Source organism: Monodelphis domestica, chromosome 8 (genome assembly GCF_027887165.1).
Source record: "Monodelphis domestica isolate mMonDom1 chromosome 8, mMonDom1.pri, whole genome shotgun sequence".
Lineage (NCBI taxonomy): Eukaryota > Metazoa > Chordata > Mammalia > Didelphimorphia > Didelphidae > Monodelphis > Monodelphis domestica.
In genome coordinates, this window is record NC_077234.1 from 45,324,766 (window position 1) to 45,352,040 (window position 27,275).

The following is a 27,275-nucleotide window of genomic DNA, read 5'->3' on the forward strand; positions in this document are numbered from 1 at the left end:
TTTCTCTAGAGATGGATAGCATTTTTTTATCCCAAGTCCTTCAGAAGTCTATTTGGAAATCTCTATGTGGTTGAGGTCTTGGACCATTTTATTGCTGAAAATCAGTTATTCACAGTTGATCATCATACAGTGTTGCTGTTACTGTGTACAATGTTCTCCTGGTCACCTCACTTCACTTTGCTTCAGTTTATATAAGTCTTAACAGGTTTTTCTGAAATAATTTGCTTATTTCTTATAGCACAATAGTATTCCATCACAATTGTCTACCACAGTTTGTTCAGCCATTCCCCAATTGATGGGCAGTGGGAATGTTAATTGTAAGAAGACTAGAAAAGTATAGTGGTGCTATAAATGGCTTTAGATGCCAAACACAAACGATCATCTTTGAACCTATTGATTATAGGGAACCACTGAGGTTTATTGAGTGGGGGGATGAAATGGTCAACCCTGTACTTTAGGAAGATCACTTTGACAGCTAAGTAGATGATGGACTATCATGGAGAGAGAGAGAGAGACATATAGAAGGGAGACCGAGCAGCAGACTATGGCCTCTAGGCCCAGGTATGAGGTGATTAAGGCCTGTACCTGGGCTGTGACAGTGTTAGATTGAAGACATACAAGACATATACATACATATAAAAGACATGTTCAGTAAGCAAAATCAGTAGACCTTGATAACAGATTTGGATGTAGGGGGTAAAAAAATAAGGAGTTTAGGATACGGTTATGTATGAGCGTAAGTGACTAGGAATAGTACAATAGGTGGCACCATTGACAGTAAGAGGGGATTTCAGAAAAGGATAGAGGTTTTTTTTAATTGGTTGTTTTTTTTTTAAACCCTCACCTTACGTCTTGGAGTCAATACTGTGTATTGGCTCCAAGGCAGAAGAGTGGTAAGGGCTAGGCAATGGGGGTCAAGTGTCTTGCCCAGGGTCACACAGCTGGGAAGTGTCTGAGGGCAGATTTGAATCTAGGACCTCCTGTCTCTGGGCCTGGCTCTTAATCTACTGAGCCACCCAGCTGCCCCCAAGGATAGAGTTTTAGAGGAAAGATAATGAATTCCATTTTGGACATGTTAGGTTTAAATGTCTTGAACTTGGACATTCAGTGTGAAATGGGAGTGGAATAATGGGTCAGTTAGGGAGATGAAAAGGATTGTTGCAGAGAGAACTCAGTTGAGATTACATAATATAAATTTTACTGACTTCTGCATTTTTTTGTGATTTTCTCTTATCTTTTTTTCAGTAGCATTTCAGTCTAGAAAGCCTATAACCTATAATTCAGGGAAAAAAACACTAGAATTTGTACTACATTGTCTTCTATTCGTGTTATATGGTTTCATGTCAGTGCTGCATGAATACAAAAGTGTGACTAGCATGTGGGACAGTTAGTCATGGAAAGATATTTAAATGTGATGACGTATCTAATCTTGACAAGGAAGTGATGGACATGAGTTGGTAGAAAGAGTTTCAGAGTAGCAGCTTATATTAGTACCAGGAGATGAGATTGGATAAGTATGGAACTGGAAGATAAAAGATGCAGGAAAATTTTGGTTAGGAATAACTCTTAAATCCAACTACAGAATTTTAAATTGACAGGCAGCCACTTTAGCCTCTGGTACAGAGAACTTGACATTATTAAAATAGCATTTAAGGAAGATTATCCTGGCAGCTCTGTGCAAGATGGACAAGAGATGTACAAGATTGATAAGATGTGCAAGGATATAGAGATCCTGAAGGCAGGCAGACTGGTAATTAGGCTATGATAGCAATATTAATATTGTTAATTGACTTTCAGGTACGTTATTTAATCTACAGAGAGTATTTTAGTAAGTTAAGCAAGCTATATTTCCACATTGCCCATGTCCAAAAATCTCCTATCTGAATCTTTATCTTGAATCTATCACCTCTTTGGCAGAAGGTGGGAAATCTGTAGCTCATCTTGGATGTCCTGCCCATACTTGCAAATCAGGTTGTGTAAAGCTTCCCACAGAAGTTATCATCCTCAACATCTTTTATTTTCTGTGAATGGTACCTCAATCAGCAAAGCTTCAGTCAACCCTTCAATCTACTTCACCCCATCGCATTTTGCCAGTCAGCAACTCCTTGAAGGTAAGCACTATTTCCCATGGGCTTACCTTCAAGGAGTTTATAATTTAAAAAAGAAGGGAAAGATTCTAGTAGGTGAAAGGGCAGGCAATATTTGTGTCACGCATGTTAGAAGTAAGCAAAGATACAGAAAACACAGAAACAAGCATTTATTAAACACCTAATATGGGTCAGGCCCTGTACTGAACACTTTAATAACATGACCTCATTTGATCTCTTATGGAAGGAGTGGGGGGAAGGCAAATGAATGGTGAAATGCACAGAGGGGAATGAAGAGTAAGAGAAGATTGAAAAAGTAGGCTAGGGTCATACTGCACATGGCCTTGAATGCTGGGCTATAATGCTTTTGTACTTTACTTGGTGAGAAATAGGGAGCCACTGAAGGTTTTTGACAAAGAAGTAATATGGTAAAGAAATGTGTGTGATCTTTTGGCAGCACTAGAATAGCCTGCAGGAGGGAGAGACAGGGGCCAGGGAATCCAGTGGGGTGATTCTTCCAATAATACAGCAGAAAACAGGTAGCAGCAGTATATTTTAAAATGGAACTTAACAAAATGTAATGTTTTTGTTTGCCTACAGATCTGAACATAGAAGAAAGGGGCAATGTACTATTTTTTTATTATTGAACTAATTGATTAAATACGTATAAACTGAAAGACTAGCAAAACTGTATGTAAATAATCTTGGATTAAGTGATATCAGAAATTATTTTATATAGTTCAACTAATTATAATCCTTTTTTTCCTTTTGGTCTTAGGGTTTTGACCCACCACATCAAAGTGACACAAGAACAATTTATATAGCAAACAGATTTCCTCAGAATGGACTTTATACTCCTCAGAAATTTATAGATAACCGAATCATATCATCAAAGGTAAGGCTCAACAAATATATTTTTTAAAACACAGATTTATAACACTTGATTTAGTTTTGTTCGAATTATTTAAAACTTAAGAATCATTTATTTGTTCTGCTACTGCACCTTTCTGTCTCTCATTAGGAAAAAATACAGATCGAACCCTTGTGAGAAATATGCATAGTTAAACAAATCACTCATTCAGCTGGCCATATCCACAATTTTATGTCTCATTCTACACATTGATTGAGCACATCATCTGCCTGTCTATCAAGACAAAACATTAACTAAAATGGCAAAACGTTAACTAAAAAGAATTTTTTTTAAATAACCCTTACCTTTTGTCATAGGAAAAACTCTTAAGGCAGAAAGTCAAGGGCTACACAATTAAGGTTAAGTGATTTTCCTAGGATCATATAGCTAGGATGTGTCTAAGAAGCCGGATTTGAACAAAGATCCATTAGACTCCAGGATTGGTGTTTTAGGGAGTAGTGAGGTAGCTCAGTGGATTGAGAGCCAAGCCTGGAGATGGGAAGACCTGGGTTCAAATTTGGCCTCAGACACTTCTTAGCTGTATGACCTTTGGCATGTCACTTAACCCCCATTGCCTAGTCCTTACACTACTCTTCTGCCTTGGATACAATATAGAGTATTGATTCCAAGATGGAAGGTATGGGTTTTAATAAAAGAGAAAGTTTAGTGTGTCTTTTAACATAAAATATGTATTTATATATTTAGTCTCTCAGGTAAATAATAGGCTCCTTCTAACAAACATCCACTTCCAAAGGTGATTTGTCTGTTTATGATTTGAAATCGTCAGGAGAGTAAACATTTTATTAGTTGGATATGGTTAACACATTTATTGCTAGTACCAAAGTGCTGTTTCGGCCCTTTTTGCTTTTCTTATTTATTTCTTGTGTAAGGTGAAGCAGAATGGCACAGGGATAACAGATGGACATTGTGAGGTCCATTCAGAGGAGCAAACCTCTTCTTTTCTCTGAACTTCCTCAACAAAAGGAAGGCCCAGAAGATTTGAGTTCAGAGCAGAAACATGAGATGATGGGAAGGCCTGAAAATGATCTTTTAAAAGTTGGGCCTGACCAGATACATTTTGTGTGGGACTTTAAGTAGCAGGCTGCAATCAGATAGATCATTTATGAAAAAATGCTAGAAGTCATGGGGGGGGGGGGGGGGGGGGCTGCTGCATACTTCTAGATAGATATCCAGACAGCCTTTAGTTCTGCCATAAACACTGCCATAATAAAGGGAGTGTAAGTATCTGCCCTCAATCCTATTTTTAATGATGAATGGTATAAACACATGGCTTAAGTATTGCATTTAATAATTTCCATTGATTTTCTAATAGGAGTCTTGTGAAGCAAGTAGTAAAGGTGTTCCCTCATCCCTCCCTTTTACAGACTTGAAAACTGAGCTTCACAGAGATTAAGAGGTTTGCCTAAGGTCCTTTTGTTTTTCTGAGCCAAAACTCAAACTTCAGATGACATGGACCACTCTGTCATAGTTCCTCTCATAAAAGCTTCATAAAGCTCAGAATTGTTTTAGAAGAGACTTAGAAGTTGTCCGCTTCCTATCCTTTTTTTTCCTGTTAAAATTACCTTTGACCATCCCAGAAAGATACACTTCGTTTCTTTAAAAAGTTTTATTGATTCTTGTTTTTAAATCAGTCTTTTGTTGAATCCCATGCTACCCCTCTTCCAATCTCCCTCTCACTTCCTTTGAATTCTTTTTAACAAAGAAAAATTGTCAATCTGTTTTTCTTCTTTCCTTTTTTAAACAAATTAACCTTAACCTATGTTCTCTTTTTTTTATAAAATCAACTTTAGTCTTATTTATTACCTCAATAGTTCTCTTTCAAATGTATTGATTTCTCCTTTGATTTTTAGGATTTACAATGAAGTCTTTAACTGGGGATTTAAAATTTAAAGGAGGATGCTCCCCAAGATTCTTTTCTTAGCCTTTATCTTATCTCTTATCTCTTAGCAATCCTATTTACTCCCATGGCATTAATCATTACCCTAGGCAGATGACTTCACCAAGTTTATATAAAACATTTCTTTTTCTCTTGATGCCCCTAAAATTAAGCTGTTCTGTAATCAAAAATAGGACTTCAAACTTTTCATAGTATGAAAATACCCATGTTTGAAGCTGCTGCTACCTTTTGATTATTCTCTCTCCATCACTTGCCCATGTCCAATCTGTTACTAAGTTTATAGTTTCTTTTTTGATAATAATATTGAAAAGTTCCTACATAAACAAAAGACATGCAGATAAAGTCTTTGCTGCAGATTGCTCTGATATTTCTGGTATCCAAGATATGTAGGGAATGGATACTAATCTGTGTGTTTAAGGAGGGCGGAAGGGAACAAGCATTTATTTAGCATGTGTCTGATCCTGTGTCCACCACTTTATAGTTATTCTCTCATTTGATCCTTACAACTGCTTTATGAGACAGGTTTATGATCCTCATTTTACATTTGAGGAAACCAAGGCAGAAAGAGGTTAATTAATTTGTCTAAGAGCACAGAGTATCAATGTCAGGCTGAATTTAAGTCTTCCCAACTTTAGATCTTGTGCTTTGTCCATTACCCTACCAAGCCATTGTATGGTAGAGAAATATTCAAAGGATATGAATAGGCAGTTTTCAAGAAATGAAAAAATGCTGCAGACTCTTAATATGAAAAATGTAAATTGAAGCACAAGAAGTTCTACCAGATTGGCAATGGTGACAAATAATAAAATAGGACTTATTGGATGGGCTGAAGGAGTATAGGAACAACAATGCACTGTTAGTGAAGATGTAATAGCTCCAACCATTTTCAAAGCAATTTAGAATTTTGCCACAGTAGACACTAAACAGCATACTCTGACCAGTGAGTGACTCCCTTTAGGTATATGGCCCAAAGAATCAGAGAGGAGGAAAATAATTCCATGCGCCAAAATATTATAGCAAAGAACTGATAACAGAGGGAGTGCCCAGCTACTAGGCAGTGTCTGAATAGGTTATGTTGTATAAATGAACAAGAATATGATTGTGCCATGAGAAGAGAAAAAAGTGATGGATTCAGAACCCTGGGAAGACTTGGATAGACTGATACAAAGTGAAGTGAGCAGAGTCTAAACAGTTTGTACATTGACTATGTATAGCATTGTAAAGTAAAACCATTCTGAAAGATTTAAAAACTGATGAGCATAGTCAATGTTAATTTGAAGGATTGGTGATGGCTCACACTTACTGCCTCCTGGCAAAAAGACAATAGAGGAGAGGTTCAGAAATGAGCAATGCATTTTCACATATGGTCAATGAATGAATGTATTTGTTTTCCTTGATAATGCTCATTTGTTACAAGGGAGGACTGGAGGTAGGGGTGGTTAACAAAGCAAGCGAATAGCCATAGTGATACCACCCCCCCCCCCCAAAAAAAAAAAACAGGAGAAAAAAGCATCAATGAAACATTTTAAAATAAATAAAAGGGGAGTAGAAGGAATCTCAGAAGGCTGGAATTTATACTTAGTGCTTATGTCACATGCAATCATCATTTTCTATTATCCGTATAAGAAAATGTTAGTTTGTTGATATTTTTAAAGTATAAAAAGGCAAATATTTTAAACTCCTTCCTGACCTCTTCTGCCTATTGCTTTTCTGCTTGTCTAAAACCCAATTTCAACACTGCTGCCACCTTGAGGAAACCTGTTTTTCCTCAGCCTATCTCCCTCTTGGCCACCTCTTTCTCCCACACATGCACATTTGTACTCACACTTGCCATGTTTTGTGTTAGAGTTTCTCACGTGTATGTCAACTTAAACTTTAAATTCCATGTGTTTTAGCCAAGTTATTTTCTCACAGAGTGCAAACCAATTTTTCACATATGTAGAATCTTAATAGTGTCCATTAACGTAGTTTGGAATATGTCAAAACCAGTTGAAAGCTTTAAAGTCATTTAAAACTAAATAAGACAGGTTAGCTCTTAAGGGCTTCATTGGGCTATGCTCTTCCAACTGCTCTTAATGAATCTTACATGACTCAAATATTTTTTCTCTCTCAGTATACCGTGTGGAATTTTGTGCCCAAAAATTTATTTGAACAATTCAGAAGAGTAGCAAACTTTTACTTTCTTATTATCTTTTTGGTCCAGGTAAGTTCTTTAATATTTAATTATATTTTGTTTCATTATTTAATTCAATAAGATGTTTATTTTTTAAATGGAAAAATAGTTTTTAAAAGGAGATTTCTGAAAATGCTTTAAGAGGATAAGACTAGGAAAAGATCATTGAAAAAATAGCAGTTATTTCTAGGCACACATTTTGAACCAGAACTAGATTACTTGGTTTTAGGAGCCAACTTAATAAAATTTGGATTAATTAAGTTTTTTTAATTTGATAAAAAGTAACGACAAATGCCATTTTCTTAATCTCCATTAAATTGTAAGATCATTAAAGTCAGATTGTATCCATTTTCATTTTTGTGTTCCCAATACACAGAACAATCTTTGCTCACATTAAATGCTTAACAAATGTTTCTCATATTGAATTGGATTGTATTTAGTAAGAAAAATTCCCCACATTTACAGAGTTCCTATACAATATATAAAGACATCTCCCTCTGGGTCACACAAGGAATCATGTCATTTTTTTTAACCCTTATCTTCCGTCTTGGAGTCAATACTTTGTATTGGCTCTAAGGCAAAAGAGTGGTAAGGGCTAGGCAATGGGGGTCAAGTGACTTGCCCACAGTCACACAGCTGGGAAGTGTCTGAGGCCAGATTTGAACCTAGGACCTCCCATCTCTAGGCCTGACTCTCAATCCATTGAGCTACCCAGCTGCCCCCCATGTCAATTTTTTAATATTCTTTCTAGATCTCCTTTTGGGAAGTGTCAGGGCTGTTGGCCATAAGATTCAATCAAAGACAATTTTTCTCTCTCTGCTAAGTTCTGTTTTCAGATGAGCAAGACAAGACACACTGTCTCCAGGCTTGGTTCTCAATCCATTGGTACACCTAGCTGCCCTGGTCCATTTTCTACTACACTTTTTTTACTTGTTTTGCTTCTTAGAAAGTCTTTGAAATGCAACATAAGATTTTTGTTTATTGAATAAGCTCAACAGCTTTTCTCTTGAGCCTAGAACTTGTCCTGGAGCTTTTGTATTAAAATGTATGCTCTTAAAGATTGGTATTTACAGTGATTAAATAGTTTAGTTTTTAAATAATGATCATTTTGTTTTCTGTGAGGACTGTCCTACCTACTTCAGAAATTAGAACTTGTCAAACTATTTGGAGTTTGTGTTATATTCAGTACAATAATATATATCAGCAACAGAACTCAAAGCTTTTCTCACTAGACATTTAAAATCTTTTTAAATATCACAGATTATTTTAAAGCTTTTGTATGGAGAAATATGATGTTGTGAGTGACTTCTTTTTTTTTTCTTTTTAAACTCTTACTTTCTGCCTTAGAATTAATACTATGTTTTGGTTCCAAGGCAGGGGAGTGGTCAGGGCTTAATGGGGGTTAAGTGACTTGCCCAGGGTCACACAGCTAGGAAGTGCCTGAGGTCAGATTTGAACCTGGGACCTTCCATCTCTAGGCCTGGCTCTCAATCCACTGAGCTACCCAGCTGCCTCCTGGAGTGATTTATTCTTAAACAAGATTACCCTGTTGATTTACAGTGAAAAATACTACTGCACAATAAGTGATTATTCTAGCAGCCATGAACAATATACACTGATCCCATATATATTCTCACCCATTTTCATTGATCATCAGTTGTCTGTAGTTGTGTCAATGCTGGTTGGTGTGGGGTTTAGCCTATGCTTGTAGAAACAGAACCTATCAGCCTGGCCCCCACAAGATCATGGAACTCAGGTTATTTTTCTCAGTGCCAGTTCTAATTGTGACAGACGACAATTACTTCCATTTTTTTGTCTTGAGCCAGTTCCAAAAATTTGGGTGGTATAGACCAACAGAGGCCAACACAATGTTGGGATCAATCTCAAGAAAACCTGAATTCAGATCCCACCTCTGATACTCACTAGCCAGGTGATTGTGGGCAAATTTCTTTCTCCTTTACTTTCCCCATCTATAATATAGTAATAAACCCCTGGAATATTTACTTTGTACCTCACATGGATAATGTGAAGTTGAGTTTGCAAACTTTAAAAGTACTTAACATAAATGGGAGCACTATTATTATTAAGAATGGTAATAATATTCAGATCATATTGCATATGAATCATAATTGCAGTTTGATGAATAATTAAAAAAAATTTTATGATTAAAAAGCCTCCATCTAACTCTGTTGATAGGCCAGCTAGGTGGTGCAGTGGATAGAGTGCCAGGCCTGGAGTCAGGAAAATTCACCTTCTTGAGTTTAAATACAGCCTCAGACACTTACTAACTGTGTGGCCCTGGGCAAGTTATGTAACTCTGCTTTAGTTTCCTCATCTGTAAAATGAGATGGAGAAGAAAATGCAAACCACTCCAGTATCTTTGCTAAGAAAACCCCAAATAGGATTACAAAGAGTCAGATACAACTGAACAACAATTCTGTTGGTAGTTTGTTTTTTCCCACTGAACTGGAACTTGATGGTCAGTGCAAGGATAAAAATTAGTGACCTATTTCCAGTTGTATTAAAAATATTCTCTGCTGTTTTTGGAAATCTACCAAGAAATATTATTACAGTGAAGCCTTAAAGTTCAGTTCTTTTCTCAAGCATATAGCTAGGAGCCTCAACATACCTCATGGATTATGAGAACTTTTACTGTTTAGAAAGCTTTTTCACTCTTCAAAATTTTTGGAGTATTCTGTGTAACTTCAAATCAAATTAAAGATGGAAATGTGTGGAATAGTAGATAAGACTATATTGCATGATGATCCTATATTGATCCTAATGAGGATCTCATTTGGTATTTTGTACCTTGTGCATGGAATTAATTACAATGAATTACAAATACAATTAATTACAATGAAAATTAAGACATGTTTGTTTTTTAAACATGCATTCTTTCAAAGAAAGAGAGATTAGACTACACCCAACACTGCATCTACTGTTAGATTTGATTGCTATGTTGAACTTTTGGGGGGTTTTTCCTTCTCTTTTAAAAAAAATGAGACTCTTTGAATGGGGGAAGGGGAGGGACACATTGGGAAGTGAAATGATGTAAAAAAAATATGATAATAACATAAAAAAGAAAACATGCAATCTAAAAAATGTAACATTCTAAAACCCCTTTTTTTTTTAAAAATACAGCTTATGATTGATACTCCCACGAGTCCTATTACCAGTGGACTTCCATTATTCTTTGTGATAACTGTAACCGCCATAAAGCAGGTATGAATTTGGTTCCTATTATTTTTATTTTCCCTAAAAGTTACTCAGAAGTTCTTGCATTTTTTCTATTTTATAATAAATTATCATGTAAGATTGTGAACAATAATTCGTGTAAGGAATTTTGTTTGCTTTTGAAAAGTTTTTTGGTATAGCTGCTCAAGAGTGGACACCTAAGCTTTAAGGATGTCCTTGAAACATTCTGGCTATGGGATCCTAGGTGAGTCACTTAACTAGTATTGATAATTCTTGTAGAGTGTTTGTTGCTAAGAATTTGCAGGTAGGGAGTGCTTACTTACCCAGAAATTCACTATACCAAGTAAATAACAGGTCCAGTCCCTTTCCTGTCCTATTGGATTATATATTATATATTGTATACTATTGAACATCTATTAAACTCAGGCAGTAGATATAGTTTAGACATCTGGTGTTACACAATTATTGTTATTTTCATTTATACCTGTATAATTATTAAGTTAGCATTATACCTGTTTAACATTTCATTAGATTCTAAAAATGTATAGGGAAAGACCTCTTGGTTCTAGCATAAACTTCTCACTGTAGGTCCCTATGCCCCTTAGTTTCCTTATTCTTTTTTTTTTTAACCCTTACCTTCTGTCTTAGAATAAATACTGTGAATCGATTCCAAGACAGAAAAGCTAGACAGTTGGGGGTTGGGGGGAGTGTTAATTGATTTGCCCAGAGTCACACAGCTGGGAAGTATCTGAGGCCAGTTTTGAATCCAGGACCTCCCAACTCTAGGCCTGACTCACAATCTACTGGGACACTAGCTGCCTCCAGTCCCTTTATTATTCTTTTGTTTGTTTTTTTACATTTTTATTTTTTAAATATTTTTCCATGTTTACATGATACATTTTCTTTCCCTTCCCTCTTCTCTCTCCTCTCCTAGAACTGACAAGCAATTCCACTTAGTTATATAAATGTTTTCACTTGATACCTATTTTGATATTATTCATTTTTTCAGTTATCTTTTAAAACCAAAACCCCAAATCATATACCCATATAAACAAGTGATAAGTCATTCTTTTCTTCTGCGTTTCTGCTCCCATAATTCTTTCTCTGGATGTGGATAGCTTTCTTTCTCATAAGTCCCTTCAGATTGTCCTGCATCACTGCATTGCTGCTAGTAGCTAAGTCCATTATGTTGGAATCTCTTTATTCTTAATCATCCCCCCTCCCCCCTGCACTGGATAATTTTATCTAGACTCAGATTTGTTCTTTCTTACTTTGTCTCATTTTCTGCCTTCACTCCTTCCTATCTTATTATTGGGATAGCTTGCTTTCAAAGATGACAGCTAATCTGATAGATTTATTGTACTAATGTGCTAAAGAGAAGAGAGCATTGCAAATCTTTAGGGCTCTGTTTAATCTTTCCACTGTACTTTGCTATTTTGATTTATATACCTCATTTAAACCAGTAAAGGAGAAACTAGTTTAATATCTCTGGCACTAATTCCAATTCCTGTAGTTAGCCTTTTCAACTTTACACTGTTCTCTGTTCTCAAATCCTTCCCCAAATTCTATAGTCTAGCCAGACTGGTGTCTATTCTCAGATATTCAACCCCCCAACTTCATACCACATTCCAGGAATGCCCTCTCTCCCTCCTTCCATTTACCCCACAGAATCCCTCTTGCCTATATTTATTGTATGTATTCTTTTTACTTTTTTTCTGCATATTCTTTTGTCCTTGTTGTCTCCCCTATTAGAATATGAGGACATTGTGAATAGTGATTGTTACATTCTTTGTATATTCAGTACTCAGCATAGTACCTGCCAAGACACAAGAGAAAGCTTCTAAATGCTTGTTGATGACTGATTGAAGTGCATATATATGCATATGTGTGTATGTCTGTGCATGTGGTATGTAGTACCAGATTTAAAGTCAGGGAACCTGGATTTCAGTCCCTTTGTATCTATGTGACCTTGGACAAATGCCTCTCTAGGCCTTGGTTTGTTTGTCAGAAGGCGTAGTTCCTAGTAGGTCTAATGTCTCTTCCCTCTGAATTTATAAGCCTTTGACTTAATAGACTAGACTAATATAAAAATAAATGTAGTTCTTCAAAAAGTTAGTCTAAGAATATTATTCAGAGAATTCCTCCCTTAAAATGTTGCCAACCTATTTTCAAATATCTTAATCCCTTAGCACATTTAATATTTCTAAATAAGATTGTAATTTGGTATGTCAAATGGCAATGTCATACAATGATATCAATGTGGTATTTGACAGATTTAAAGGAAAATGTAAACTTGAAAACATATTTCAGGGTATGTGACCTATAAAAATTGACAATGAATCTTCACACATGAAAGTTAGAACAGGGTGAAGGAGAGGTGGAGGATAGCTTGACGAGAAAGTATCAAGATAATTCTTACTGTTGTGATTTCTCCTTTCTCTGGAGTGTAATGGTGAAAATTTCACCTTTTTAAGATTGATGTAATATTGAACAATGGCCACCAAGGAATTTACTTATGAAATTCCTAAAATGAAACACTCAAGTCAGAATGGAGTTTATGGAGGTTTAATCACACTGGGAGTAGGGAAAAGGAGAGGGAGAGAAGAGAAAAGGGAAAGGGGCTACTCAACCTCTGACCAAGGCAGAGGGAGTTTTAGGCCCAAAGGGCCAAGGTGGAAAGAATCAGTCCTTAACTCACGTGAGTGATCTGAAGGAAAGCTGTCTGCGGGCGTTCTCCCTGTCCAAGCTCCTAACACCAACTGGCATCTAGCTCTCTCCACAGGAAGTGAGTGAATTTCAGAGGCTGTTCCCTACCTCACTTCCTGTGTCTCACAAGTGCCAATGGTTGGCTCTAGCTTGGCTTAGGACAGCCCAGGTGGGCAGTTAGTTATTTCTGATTTGTCATTGACTAGCACATGCCCGTGTAGTGTGGGTGTGCACAATTTTTGGGTGCTATACCAAGATGGAGACTTTTAAAATTCACAGGAGTAACATTTTATATCAAAAGAGAGACATGAGAATCTAGTAAATATATGGAATGAAAAATTATTATGGGAATATTGTGTTTATATAAACAACCACTTTCCATCTCTATTGGTTGGTGTTTCTAGTGGCTTTTACTATATACTATTTGAATGATCTCCCATCTTCCTCAATAGTCTGCTGCAGATTATAATTTATCTGTATTATAGTAGGTAGCAAAGTATTGTGGAGAGGGAGGGCTGTTCTGTAGCAACTAAAACCTGGGTTAGATTTCCGTTTCTGATACCTTCCAGTATTTCTCCTGGACAAGCTAGTTCTATGTGCCTTGGTTTTCTAAATTGCAAAATGAGGGTAACACTTTTACCAACCTCAATTTGAATTCATCAAGTACTCTAAGCACCTAGAATTTTTATTAGGAAAGTAATTAATAAACCTTAAAAGACTATCTATACATACACACATACATACATACATACATACATACATACATACATACATACATACATATATTATTATTATTATTATTATTGTTATTGTTATTATTAGCCTGCTATTATGTTTATAACCCTCTGTTTGTCCCTGGCTCAGTATTATATAACTTTACCAAGGTAGTTTGTACTCTCAATGTCATTCATTTATCACACAATAAATTAAGGTCTGACACATTTATTTTATATCTAGTTATCTGATTAATTTTTCAGTTTGCAAAGAAATAGGGAACAAGGGAGGAAAGAGGAGAAGTATATTACTATAGGCTTTACATTTCTACCCTTGGATTGAGACATAAATTAGACACTGAAGGTCAATGGAAAGTTCTAAAAGATTTGGGGTAAAACTAAAAAATTTGCAGCCTTTCTGCTACTTTTACTACCTGTATGACCTTTGGCAAGTTTGTGCCTCTATGTCCTCATTTGTAAAGTGAGAATTGGGTTGGTTACAAGTATGAGTGGTGTAATGGTGAAGTGTTGAGGAAATTTAGGGGGCTATGAGGTGTAGTCATTGATTGATTCATAATTCTTTTTTCTCTTCTGGTGCAGTCTTTAAGTATATATTGAAATATGTATAAAAATTTTTAAATTCTTTTCATGTTAACCCCCCCCCCCCCAAAAAAAAATATACCTGACCCAGTGTGGTCTTATGCAGGTAAAATGATGGTTCCACTAAATAAAAGATTGATAAAAGCTTAGTAAACTTGGTAACTACAAAGTGAAGTAGAATAAAAGTTAAATGTATATAGGCTTCCATCATATTGTTACCTTTGTCATCATCATTTTTTCTTTATAATTAAAAGACAAACATTCTTTTTTATTCTGATTGTAAGTCATATTTGTGTTCCCTAAATTCTATTCTGATGCCCCCTTATATGTTACTAGTAACAGAGTGGACATTTTGTCCAAAGAACTTATCAAAGGTTGGGTAGTGAATTCTATGACTGTGGCACATCAGGAGAAAGTACACAATTTTTAAATGGCCATTAGTAATATGTAGCTTTTTTCCAAATGATATAGGAGTGGTAAAAAGAACAATAAAGTGAGCTAAGAATCTTACATATTTAGGCTTTTATAAACATTGGTTTAGCTGTGAGACAAGGCTCTCACATTTAGGCTACCAACAGCTGGGTTGACATACTCCTGGCAGAACTAGATCAGATCAATATTGAGTTTTTTATGCAAGTGAAGCCAGAAGCTGAAAGGAAGTTGTAGCTTTCCAGCTTCTTGTGTAGAAACCAACAAAGTTTACAGAATTAGTTGCATCATGGTCCAAAGCAGTAACATCAATGGGAAACTCACTCATTTCACCTATAATACTCATATTGGACATTGGCCAAAAGATTGCCATGAAGATACTTATGATTATGTGCCAGTATTGCAGAATATGAAGAAGTAGAGAAAGTCTTTGCCTCTCCATGATACCTTACTAATTATAATTTTTATCATATTGTGATCTGAAAGATTTGCATTTATTATTTCTGCTTTTCTGCATTTGTTTGCAATGTTTTTATGCCCCACTACATGGTCATTCTTTGTGTATGTACCATGTGCTGCTGTAAAGAAGGTATATTCCTTTTTATCCCTATTCAGTTTTCTCCAGATATATATTAACTCTAATTTTTCTAACATTTCATTCATTTCCCTTACTTCTTTCTCATTTAATTTTTGGTTCGATTTATCTAGTTCTAATAGGAGAAGATTGGGGTCCCCCTACTAGTATGGTTTTACTATCGATTTCCTCCTTTAGTTTTTCCTTTAGAAATCTGGATGCCATACCATTTGGTGCATAAATGTTTAGTACTGATATTCATTGTTTATAGTATCTTTTAGCAAGATGTAATTTCCTCCCTTATCTCTTTTAATTGATTTTTACTTTAGCTTTGTCTAATACAATTGCTATTCCTGCTTTTTTAACTTTAGATATTGCATAATAAATTCTGATCCAGCCTTTTACCTTTAATCTGTGTGTCTCACTCTACCTAAAATGTGTTTCTTGTAAACAACATATAGTAGGATTCAGGTTTTTAATCCACTCGGCTGTCTGCTTCCATTTTATAGGTGAATTCATTCCATTCACATTCAGTTATGATTACTAACTGTTTTGCCCTCCATCTTATTTTCCCCCTTTAGATCCTGCTCTATTCCTTTCCATTCTGTTCTTCCTCACCAGTATTTTGCTTTTTATCACCCCTTTACTTCTCTCTTCCTCTAATTACCTCCCCTTTCCCTTGTCTTATTCAACCCTTCTACTTCTCTGTAGGGTAAGATATAATTCTATACTCCAGTGAGTATATTTGTTTTTCCTTCTCTGAGCCCGTTATGAGAGTAAAACTTAAGCATTGCCTATTACCATCCTTATCCTTCCCTCTCTATAATGATTTTTTACACCTCTTTATGTTATATACTTTACCCCATTCTATCTCTCCCCTTTTCTCTCAGTTCAATCTTCTCTTTCACCCCTTGATTTTTTAACATATATCATATTCATGCATATCATACATATATATTATTTCATATCATCATATACATCATATCATCATAATTGGCTTACTTCTCCACATTCTAAGTATATATTACTTCTATCTTCTCTACTACTAAGAGTAATTTTTGAGAATTACAGATAATCCTCTTTCCATGTGGAAATATAAACATTTTGACCTTAATAATGAGTCTCTTGTTTTTCTCTTTCTCATTTACCTTTTAAAGCTTCTTTTGGGTCTCATGTTTAGACTTCACATTTTTTTGTTTAGGTCTGGCTTATTCCTCAGGAATGATTGGAAATCTTCTATCTTATCGAATGTCATCCTTTTTTCCCCTCAAAGAATATATTTAATTTTGCTGGGTAGGTGACTCTGGGCTGTAAACCAAGATCTTTCAACTTCCTGAATAATATATTCCATGCCTTTTGATCCTTTCATGTAGAACCTGGTAGGTCCTGTATGATCCTGATTATAGCTCTATGATATTTGAATTGTTTCTTTCTGGCTGCTTGCAGTATTTTCTCTTTGGCTTGTGTGAATTTTAGTTTTACTCCACCCTGCTTAGTCTTTAGAATTCTAGCAACCAGGAATGTATACACCCCAACTTAAGGATTAAGTGTCGGGGAAGATGGCCTATGACTGACTTGTGCTAGCAAGTAACAAATTTGAAACAACTGACTGACCCCTTTGGCTGTCCTAAGTCAAGCTTAAGCCACCATTCATACATGTGAGACAGAGGAAGTGATGTCAAGAACTGCCTGTGTATTTTGCGTCACTTCCTATGATCTCTCTCTCTCTCAGTGACATCAGGAGCTCTTGGCGGCATTGGGAGCTCTGGGCAGCATTTTGGCGTGCTCATGACATTTGGTTCTGTAGGGTGGTTTAGGTGAAGAGTCTTCCCTAAGCGGCCTTGGTGAGTGGTAAGGCTGATTCCTCCTTTCCTTGCCCTCCTGAAAAGCACTATTCTCCTAGGAGGCCCCTCATCTCAGAGGAGGCCTCGGGGCTAGAAGCCGAGTGAGATTTAATCTTCTGAGAAGGCCCCTTGGCTGAGGCCTCTGAACTCCCTTTGACTTACGCCAGGCCGGAGAAAATCTCCTATCCTTACCTTCTTCTCCTTAATTTCTTCTTACTATTGTAATTAAAGCACCATAAAAATCCCAAACTGACTTGAGTATTTTATTGGGATTGAATTTAAATCCCTGGTGACCACTAATATAATATATTCAGTCAACAACCCTAATTTTACCCTTAACACTTGGGGGTTGTAGCTTTTGCATTTAGCTATTATATTCCTGGAAGTTATTGTTTTAGGATTTCTTTCTGAAAGTAATCTGGGAATTCTTCCGTTTCAATTTTATTTTCTTGTTCAAGGATATCTAAGCAGTTTTTTTTTTTTGATAATTTCTTGTATTATGATATCCAAGCTTTTTTGAAAATTTATTTAGAATATTTTTCCATGGCTACATGATTCATGATTTTTCCCATCCCTCTTCCCTCCCCCCTCCTGTAGCTGACAAGTAATTCTACTGTATAACACGTATCATTGTTCAAAACCTATTTTGATGTTATTCCTATTTGCAGTAGAGTGATCTTTTAATGTCAAAACCCCAATCATATCCCCATCAAACCACATGATCAATCATGTTTTTCTTCTGTGTTTCTACTCCCACAGATCTTTCTCTTGATGTGGATAGCATTCCTTCTTATAAGTTCCACTGAATTGTCCTAGATTGCTGCTAGTAGAAAAACCTATTACATTCAATTGTGCCACCCAAACTTTTTTCTTGATCATGGCTTTCAGGGAGTCCAATAATTCTCAGATTGTCTCTCCTGGATCTGTTTTCCAGGGTTGTTATTTTTTCAGTAAAATATTTCATCTTTTCCTCTTTTTTTGCCATTCCTTTGATTCTGCTTTATTGTTTCTTGATTTCTTATGAAATCATTAGTTTCTAGTTAGTCAATTCTACTGTTTTAAGACCTAATTTTCCTCTGTCAATTTTTGGTTCTCTTTTTTCAGTTGGCCCATTTCTTCATGCATCGCTTTCATTTCTCTTCTCCACTTTTCCTCTGCCTCTCTTAATTGGTTTTTGAAGTCTTTTATTTTTTAAGCTCTTCCAGAATCTGTGTCCAATCCATATTTTTCTTTTGGACTTTGTGTGTGTTTGCTTTTCTTTCACTGTCCTCTTCTGTGTCTGTACCTTGCTCTTTGTCTCCATAAATGTTCTTTTAGAGTTAGGTGATTTTTTTATTGTTTGCTCATTTTTCCTACCTTTTTGTGGGTAGGCTCTGTTTCTGGGAGTGTAGGTTACCCTCTTGAACTTCATTCCTTCCTTGATGCTGCCCTTAGCTCTTTTGGGGGGTTTCTGCCAGTTTTAGGTCTTCCAAAGTGGTATGATAGACTGAGGACTGGGAGCTCTGAAAGCCTCCTCCCACTGCTGATTCAGTTAACCTTTGAGATGCTGTTAACTTAAAGACTTGCCTTAGGCTTAGGCATAAGCTTTTGATCTCAAACTAAACTGGATCCAATCAGGCACACAATTATTTGCCTTGTTCTGGAGCTCTGCCTTGAGCCCCTTGCAAAAAGATCCAGCTTCCTCCTTGAGTCAACCAACTACCCCATCCTGGGGTGCATGTCCTCAACACAGACTCAAGACTGGGATTCCTGGCTTTGCTCTGGGTCCACACAGATCAGTCCACTTCATCCCAGACTTTCCTAGGCTGGGATTCAAGACTTTACCACGGCTTTGAAACTTCAAGAGGTATGTGTTAGCTTGGACTTCTATTTGTCCACACAAAGTCTCAGAGTCTGAACATTGTCATGGGTTTAGGTTCTGAACCTGAAACAGCAGATGTTGGGGGGGGTGTGTGGCTTACTCTTGGCTTGTTCTTCACTCCTTGCTATAATCTTGCTGACTGTGCCCCCCTCTCACTCCAGTGCCCCAGATTCTCTGTCTCCTTGTTAGTTCTTTCACTCCTGTATTTGTTTTGTGGTGTTTTGTTTTTGTTTTTTAATAATGATTGGAGGGGATTCTCATGGCGATCTTGAGCTGCTTTTCCTTACTCCACCATCTTAGCTCTGTCCCAGAAGCACTGTCCAGAGTCTTTGAAAAGCTTGGCAAGGTCCCTCAAATCAGGCTAGCATATATATATACTTTAATGTTTTGTGAATATAAATTCAGATGGGCACAGAGTAGTTTAGATCAGAGTATCATATGATTTTTGTTGGAATGAATCTTAACGATCATTTATTCCAGCCATCTTATTTTACAGGTAATTAAAACTGAACAAATTTGAATAACTTGGCAAAATTTATAAAAGTATTAAGTAATGGAGCTGGAATTTGAATCTGGATCCCTAATTCCAAACCTAGCCTTCTTCTACTATACCACATTTTATGTTTGAAAAGATGGCTTATTTTGAAAAATGAAGGTGACCTAATTCTTTTTTTTTTCCCCCAACATTATTTTATTGGTCATTTTCAAACATTCTTCAGTGGAAACAAAGATCATTTTCTTTTTCCTCCCCACCCCCACCCCTCCCATAGGCGACACGTGGTTCCTCTGAGTATCACATGTGTCCTTGATCTGAACTCGTTTCCATGTTGTTGGTATTTGCATTAGGGTGTTCATTTAGAGTCTCTCCTCAATCATATCCCCTTCACCCCTGTAGTCAAGCAGTTGCCTTTCCTCGGTGTTTTTACTCCCACAGTTTGTCCTCTGCTTGTGGGTAGTGTTTTTTCTCCTAGATCCCTGCAGATTGTTCAGGGACATTGCATTGACACTAATGGAGAAGTCCATTATGTTTGATTGAACCACAGTGTATCAGTCTCTGTGTACAATGTTCTCCTGGTTCTGCTCCTTTTGCTCTGCATCACTTCCTGGAGGTTGTTCCAGTCTCCATGGAATTCCTCCACTTTATTATTCCTTTGAGCACAATAGTATTCCATCACCAACATATACCACAATTTGTTCAACCATTCCCCAATTGAAGGGCATCCCCTCGTTTTCCAATTTTTGGCCACCACAAAGAGTGCAGCTATGAATATTCTTGTACAAGTCTTTTTCCTTATTGTCTCTTTGGGGTACAAACCCAGCAGTGCTATGGCTGGGTCAATTGCCCTCCAGAATGGTTGGAGGGTGACCTAATTCTTGGAAAGCACTGAGATTCCATTTACCTCCATAACATGAATACAGTCTTCCAGAAGAGAGCACAGGACATGTTGAGCTTTGAGTAATATCACAAAAAAAATCAAATTGAATAATCTGAACAAAGAAGGAATGACTGGTACCTGATGTTAGAGTAATAGCAGAATTAGCTATGTATAATCTGACAATGATATTTTACACACAGTTGCAGTGGCTTTATCAGCACAAATGAATGTCAATGCTGAAAAACTGGAAGGGACAAAAGCAAATTTGTTGATCTTTGTCATCATTATTTCATATGAAAGTTAAATTGATGTAATAGTCACCATAATGAGAAAACAAGAATGCCCCCAAACTGCCTTATCTAAGACATACTTGATCTCTTTGCCAAATAGAAAGAGTCTTCATTAAGGACAATATCAGTTTAGATTATAAACTCATTTGTAAAACACTGCAGATGAGGATGTGGCATAAAACTATAATTATTATCACTGTATAAAATAGTGAAAGTGAAAATTAGTCTATAGAAAGTTTGCTATAAAATTGAGTGAGTAGTCAATCATTGCCAAAGCATTCATAAATGAAACTGGCAGAATAACAAGATATCAAATGAAATGTAAAAATTTCTGTAACAATATGTTTTTTTAAATAACCCTTACCTTCCATTTTATAATCAATACTGTATATTGGTTCTAAGGCAGAAGAGTGGTAAAGGCTAGGCAATGGGGGTTAAGTGACCTGCCCAGGGTCACACAGCTGGGAAGTGTCTGAGGCCATATTGGAACCCAGGACCTCCCATCTCTAGATCTGGATCTCAATCCACACTGAGCCATCTAGCTGCCCTCTGTTAACAATATTTTATTCAATGACAGAGGTGCTCTCATTTTTTTGAACATAAGATGCCCAGTGAAGAAATAGAAATGCCTCTTAGAGATAATAAGGAAAAATGTGTATACAAAAAATATTCATAGCTGAGCTCTTTGTGGTGGCAAAAAATTGGAAAATGGGGGGGATGTCTGAATGGCTGAACACATTGTGGTATCTGATGGTGATGGAATGCTATTGTGCTGAAAGGAATGATGAACTGGAGGATTTCCATCTTAACTGGGAAGATCTCTAAGAACTGATGCAAAGTGGAATGAGTGGAACCAGAAGAACATTGTACACAGTAACTGAAACATTGTGGAACAATCTAATGTAATAGACTTTCCTACTAGTAGCAATGCAATGATTCAGAAGAATCCTGAGGGACTTTTGAGAAAGAATGCTTTCCACATCCAGAGAAGGAACTGTGGGAGTAGAAAGAAACACAGAAGAAAAACATATGATAGATCACATGGTTCAATGGGGATGTGATTGGAGTTTTGGCCTTAAAAGATTACTCTATTGTAAATATGAATAATATGGAAACAGGTTTTGAACAATGATACATGTATAATCCAGTGGAATTGCTTTTCAGTCCCGGGAGGGGGGAGGGAAGAGGGGTGGGAAAGATCATGAATCGTGTAACTATGGGAAAATATTGTAAATTAATTTTAAAAGAAAAGAAAAAAGAAAATATAAAGGAAAAAATTAAAAAAAGAAGAAATGGCTCGTAGAAAAATGGCAATGGAAAGATTGGCAGAGCTAGCCAAAGTTCATCGTGGATTTCCATAGGATTTCTATGCTGAAGGCAACACAATTTTGAAAGCATGCAGTAATTACTTTACAGAATTTCTCACAAAGGGTAAAGATACCCAAAGATTTGGAGGGGGAGATAATCATGGGTATAGTAATACCCAGCAATAGGCAATTGACAGAAAATCTCTAACTACCTGCCTCTGTCTCTGCTTCTCTGTCTCTTAAAATCTTTGTGAAAACAATTTGTTATGAAAAATGGAGACTTCTAAATGGAAATATGAGGAGGAAACAAGTAGGCATTTGTAAGCAATTTTCTATTGCAGACTTCATAATCATCATGTCGAATGAAAGGAGTAAAACAAAAATATCCCACTATTTCTATTTCTTTTGGTTTTTATTCTTTAAAAAAAATGTCTTAACTTGGTAGAGCAAAATACAAGACTTTTAAAGGCTCTCCTCCAATAGTATGTTAAATTTAATTTTGGTTGAACTGAAATATATTATTAATTAGGTGGTCGCCAGGGATTTAATTTCTAAATCCCAAAATGAATTATTAAATGGAATATATAGTAGTTTATTTACAATATTTACAAGAGAAGGAAGATTTAAGGAGAGAGAGAGAGGGAGGGAGGGAGGGAGGGAGAGAGAGAGAGAGAGAGAGAGAGAGAGAGAGAGAGAGAGAGAGAGAGAGAGAGAGAGAGAGAGAGAATGAGAATGAGAATGAGAATGAATTTCTAAGGCCCAGCCAGGGGAAGAGAATCACAAGAGGCACGTATCATTGAATTGTGAAGTAAGGTGTAGGAAGACTAGAAAGATAGGAAAGGACTTTAAAAAACAGAGGATTTAATTTTATTCTGAAGACAATAGGGAGCCACTGGCAGTTATTGAATTATACTATAGGAAGTTTTGTTTAGGAGATTAGGATGGACTAGAGGAGAGACTTGAAAAAAGGAAAAACAACCATCAGGCTATTTCAGTAGGCTGTGTGTATGTGTGTGGAGGGCGGGAGGGGTACCTTATGGCTTCTGGAGAGATATATGAGAAATGTTATGAAAGAATTGGTATAGCCTTAATGACAAATAACGAAATAGAAAAGGTGTGAATTAATGAAGTGAATATGAGTTTTTTAAATGAGAAAGCCAACAAATAAATAAGCAGAATAGAGAAAGTATGGGAATTAGAGGAGAAAGAGAGAAACTAGGAACCAGAAAGACTATAGAAATGATTAACAGAACTAAAACTGTCTTTGAAAAGACTTGATATAATTGACAAACTTTTAGCCAATGTGATTTAAAAGGAAGAGGGCAGAAAACCAAATCAAAATATGAAATAAGCAAAATGTCGTCAAAGTAAAATAAGTAGAAATAAAAAGAATTATCAGAACCATTCACAAAACAGAATAAAAATATTCAAAACCACCAGATGCAGACAACTCTCATTTATATTTTAAAAAAAACAACAACAACAAATATCAGAATCCAGGCATAAAGAAACTTTTTTTAACACTATAAAAAGTATCTAAAACTGAAACCCAGCATTATATGAAATGGAGATACACTAGAAACTTTCCCATTAAGTATAGGAGTAAATATGGATACTTATTTTCCCTCACTATTATTTCACATCATTCTAGAATTGCTAGCAATGGTTATAAGATGAAAGGAATTAGTTAAAGGTTAAAGAAAAAAGAAACTATCCCTACTTGCTGATGAAATGATGCTGAGAAACTAGTGTCTGAGATTAATGAAACTGAGACATTAGTTTCAGCAAAGTTGCAGTTAGAAAATAAAACCCTAACAAAAATTAGAAACCTATAGATTGTCCCAAAAGTTTTAATGCAGTTTTAAACTTTAATTCAGAAACATAAATGCTACAGATACAGAATATGTCATGTGAATTTTAAATGGAAAAAATTAAATTTTAATTGTTTAAATTGTTTTATATTTAGTTTTATGGATTTTGAATAAAACATTTTAAATTTTAACAAGACAGGATACCCTGTCATTATTATGCATTGCATATGTGATTGTTTCTAGATGACACTTTCTCTGAGCAGTGGATTAGAAGAGGATGTCCTCTTTATCCAAAATGTTTAAAATATCCTGTATGCATTAAAACCTCGTTCTTTCAATGATCATAAAGCTAGGATTACAAATGGAAACCTTTTAGTCACTGAGGAGCAACTGATGAGAGTTTTTAAAAATTTTATAATTGATCAGTGGGATATATAGCCCAAGACAGTGGTTATGCTGGATTTTAATAAGTAAGATTAATATTTTTTTAAATTAATAACCTTTCAAATTTTTTAAATATTTGTGACATATTCTGCAGTTATTAAAGCTTAAACTACATTTCTGACTTTTGGGAAAACATTGTATAACATTAACAAAATCCAAGAAGCAGTAACGGGGAAGTCATTAAAATAACTATCGAATGCATAAAATATTGGAGATCAATTTACAAAAAGAATGCAAAATACTTATATATATCCAATTAAAATGTACTCCTTAAAGAAATAAACAACTTAAATAGAGGGAGGAGTCTGCACTATATATGACTAGGCCACACCTATATGATAAAAATTACAATACTGATAACATTGATTTATAGTTCTAATGTTACTCCAATCAGACCATAAAAAGGATATTTTATAAACTTTGATAAAATAGCAGAGACACAAAAGACCTGGAATATCAAGGGAAATGAAAAAAAGTTGAAATCAAGAAGAAATAGTACTTCCAAACTACACTATTGTAAAGCAACAGACATCAAAACCATTTGATATTGGTTTATTATTCTGATTACTCTTTTTATAAACTGTCTTTAATTTAGCTCATTACCCAGTTTCTTAACTGTCTAGGTCATTTACTTATCTCTTCTATCTATCTATCCTACTGATTAATTTTTAGCTGTTTTATTTCACCATTCATATATGGAATTTTTAGTTTTGAAGAATTTTAGAGATCTTTTTCAACCTTTTCATTATGCTAAATGAATAAGGAATATTTGTTTTGCCATTGAAAGATATGTCTCTAAGAGTGTTTAAAAATTACATCAATTATGGTTTTATTTTTCTGATCATATATTTTTAGGGATATGAAGACTGGTTACGACATAAATCGGATAATGAAGTAAATGGAGCACCTGTTTATGTTGTTCGAAGTGGTGGCCTTGTGAAAACTAGATCAAAAAACATCCGGGTATGCATTTGGTGAATTAAAGTGAATATGTGTTTCTGGAGACAATAGGGAACCACTGGAGTTTATTGAAATGTACATTCAGAAGATTAGTTTGATAGATAATGAAATAGCCCAAGTATGAAGAAATGAGAGCCAACAGTAGATTTGGGATGGCTTAACTGAGAATTTTAATTTGCTTATAAGTTAAAGACCTATTTTACTTGTTAAAATTGTATGGTACTTTGTTTAAGATACAATGGAAATTTTAAAAACTTTTTCCTATAAAAATTTAGGTATTTTAATTTATTTTTTTGAACCCTTTTTTCTAGGTGGGGGATATTGTCAGAATTGCCAAAGATGAAATTTTTCCTGCTGATTTGGTACTTCTGTCTTCAGACAGAGTGGATGGTTCATGCCATGTTACGACTGCTAGCCTGGATGGAGAAACTAACCTCAAGGTTCATATCTTTAGAAATAATTGTGTTGGTTCCATTTATTGGGTCTCAGTGAGATTTATGGTGTGAATCTTAAAACTACTCAGACTGTACTTTAGAAGATTTGATTTAGCTATTTCCTTATTGTAACAATGGAGATACTTAGTCTAACAGAACCAGGAATGTCTTCGGAACTTTACATTAATCCACCCATACTTAGACATACTTTAGGGGAAGATAAAGTTGTAAACTCCTGATTGAACAATTAAGGTACTTAACTCATACCTTATAGTGAAGCTAGAACTTAAACTAAGTCTTATTTTTAGATCTAATACAAAAAGGTATTAAGTACCTGTAAAGGTTAAATTAATCACAAAAAGGTCAAATAACTCACAAAAGGCGAGCTTAACAAAGAAGTGTGAAGTACTCAGAAGATGTAATCTAACCAGAGAAGGTGAGAACTAAGAATGGGCAGTCCTGGAAAAAAGCGTCTACTGTGATTGGTAGGTATGAAAATTTAGGGGAGGTGACATAAGAGAAAATTTCTTTAAAAGGAGGGGTAAAAAAGTCAATTCAGGCAATTCAGTTCAGAGTGAAATTCATTCTGAACTCAGTTCAGGAGATTGAGTTCAGTGGAAGACTGGAACTCAGATTGGAGACGGTCTCGTGGTGAGTGATAAGACTGACTCCCTTTCCCTTAGGCTCAGGGAGGTGCCAAGGCCTTTAACTACTGCCTGGCTCAGCCTGAGGCAGAGCAGTTTAAATTCATTCTCTCTCTCTCTCTTCTCTCTTCTCCCTTCTCCCTTCTCCCTTCTCCCTTCTCCCTTCTCCCTTCTCCCTTCTCTCTTCTCTATATTAATTAAAATCTCCATAATTCCCAGCTGACTTGGGTATTTTATTGTTTGGGAATCATCCCTGGCAACCAATTATGTAGATTAAAGTCAAAACACTAAAATTATCCTTACAAGGGCTAGTGAACATGTTTCCAAACCCAAAATCAAGATATATAGTCTGGCACATTTTTTCTTTTGTTTTATAAAGGTTTTGTGGAAGTATAGAATTAAATAACATTTAATTCTTCATTTTATATACTTATGGAATGTTAGAGTTGGACTGAACTTTTGTTATCATCTAGCCATATTTTTTCCCAAAATCATGAATTTTGTTTCTAAAATTTCCATCTAGTTCATCTTTTTTTAATTTTTAAACATCTCCAGTGACTTAGACTCCTGTGCTCTATTCTTTGAGTCACTTAGCTACCACCAGTGGTTGAATCAAGATGCTATTGTTATTATCATTTATTCTCAAAATAAGATTCTCAGAATTGCCATTTATTCTTAGTAACGGAACCACAAGAGCTCCCATATCACCTTGGCCATCAGAGGTTTACATCCAAGAGTAGCAGTGATTTTAGGCTATTAACCCACTTACAGAAAGTTTAGAGGAGGAGATAGGATGATGACTAGGATCAGTGTCAAAAAGAGCTTAAAATAACAGAGCAACAAGGAAGCCTGAGTTATTCTTGTCTAGAGAGCCAAATGGTTTTAATAAATAAATAAATAATAAACTCATTTGTAAAACTTGAGGCAAATAGAAATATTTTTTTTTAAAACCCTTTCCTTCCATCTTGGAGTCAATACTGTGTATTGGCTCCCAGGCAG

General features: G+C 35.7%; 1 protein-coding gene across 16 annotated transcripts in view; it reads left to right on the forward strand.

Annotated features, from left to right (window-relative positions):
- Positions 1 to 27,275, forward strand: part of ATP11B (ATPase phospholipid transporting 11B (putative)) — a 152,694-nt gene that overhangs the window by 25,175 nt on the left and 100,244 nt on the right. For all 16 annotated transcript variants that reach the window (XR_008914006.1, XR_008914004.1, XR_008914005.1 and 13 more), the window contains exons 2-6: positions 2,866 to 2,982; positions 7,029 to 7,118; positions 10,230 to 10,310; positions 25,094 to 25,201; positions 25,510 to 25,638. Coding sequence is in view for 12 of the 16 variants with exons in the window: in XM_056807473.1 (XP_056663451.1) it covers positions 2,866 to 2,982; positions 7,029 to 7,118; positions 10,230 to 10,310; positions 25,094 to 25,201; positions 25,510 to 25,638 (525 nt within the window). In the remaining 4 variants the exon portion in view is untranslated. The remainder of the gene's footprint in view (positions 1 to 2,865; positions 2,983 to 7,028; positions 7,119 to 10,229; positions 10,311 to 25,093; positions 25,202 to 25,509; positions 25,639 to 27,275) is intronic.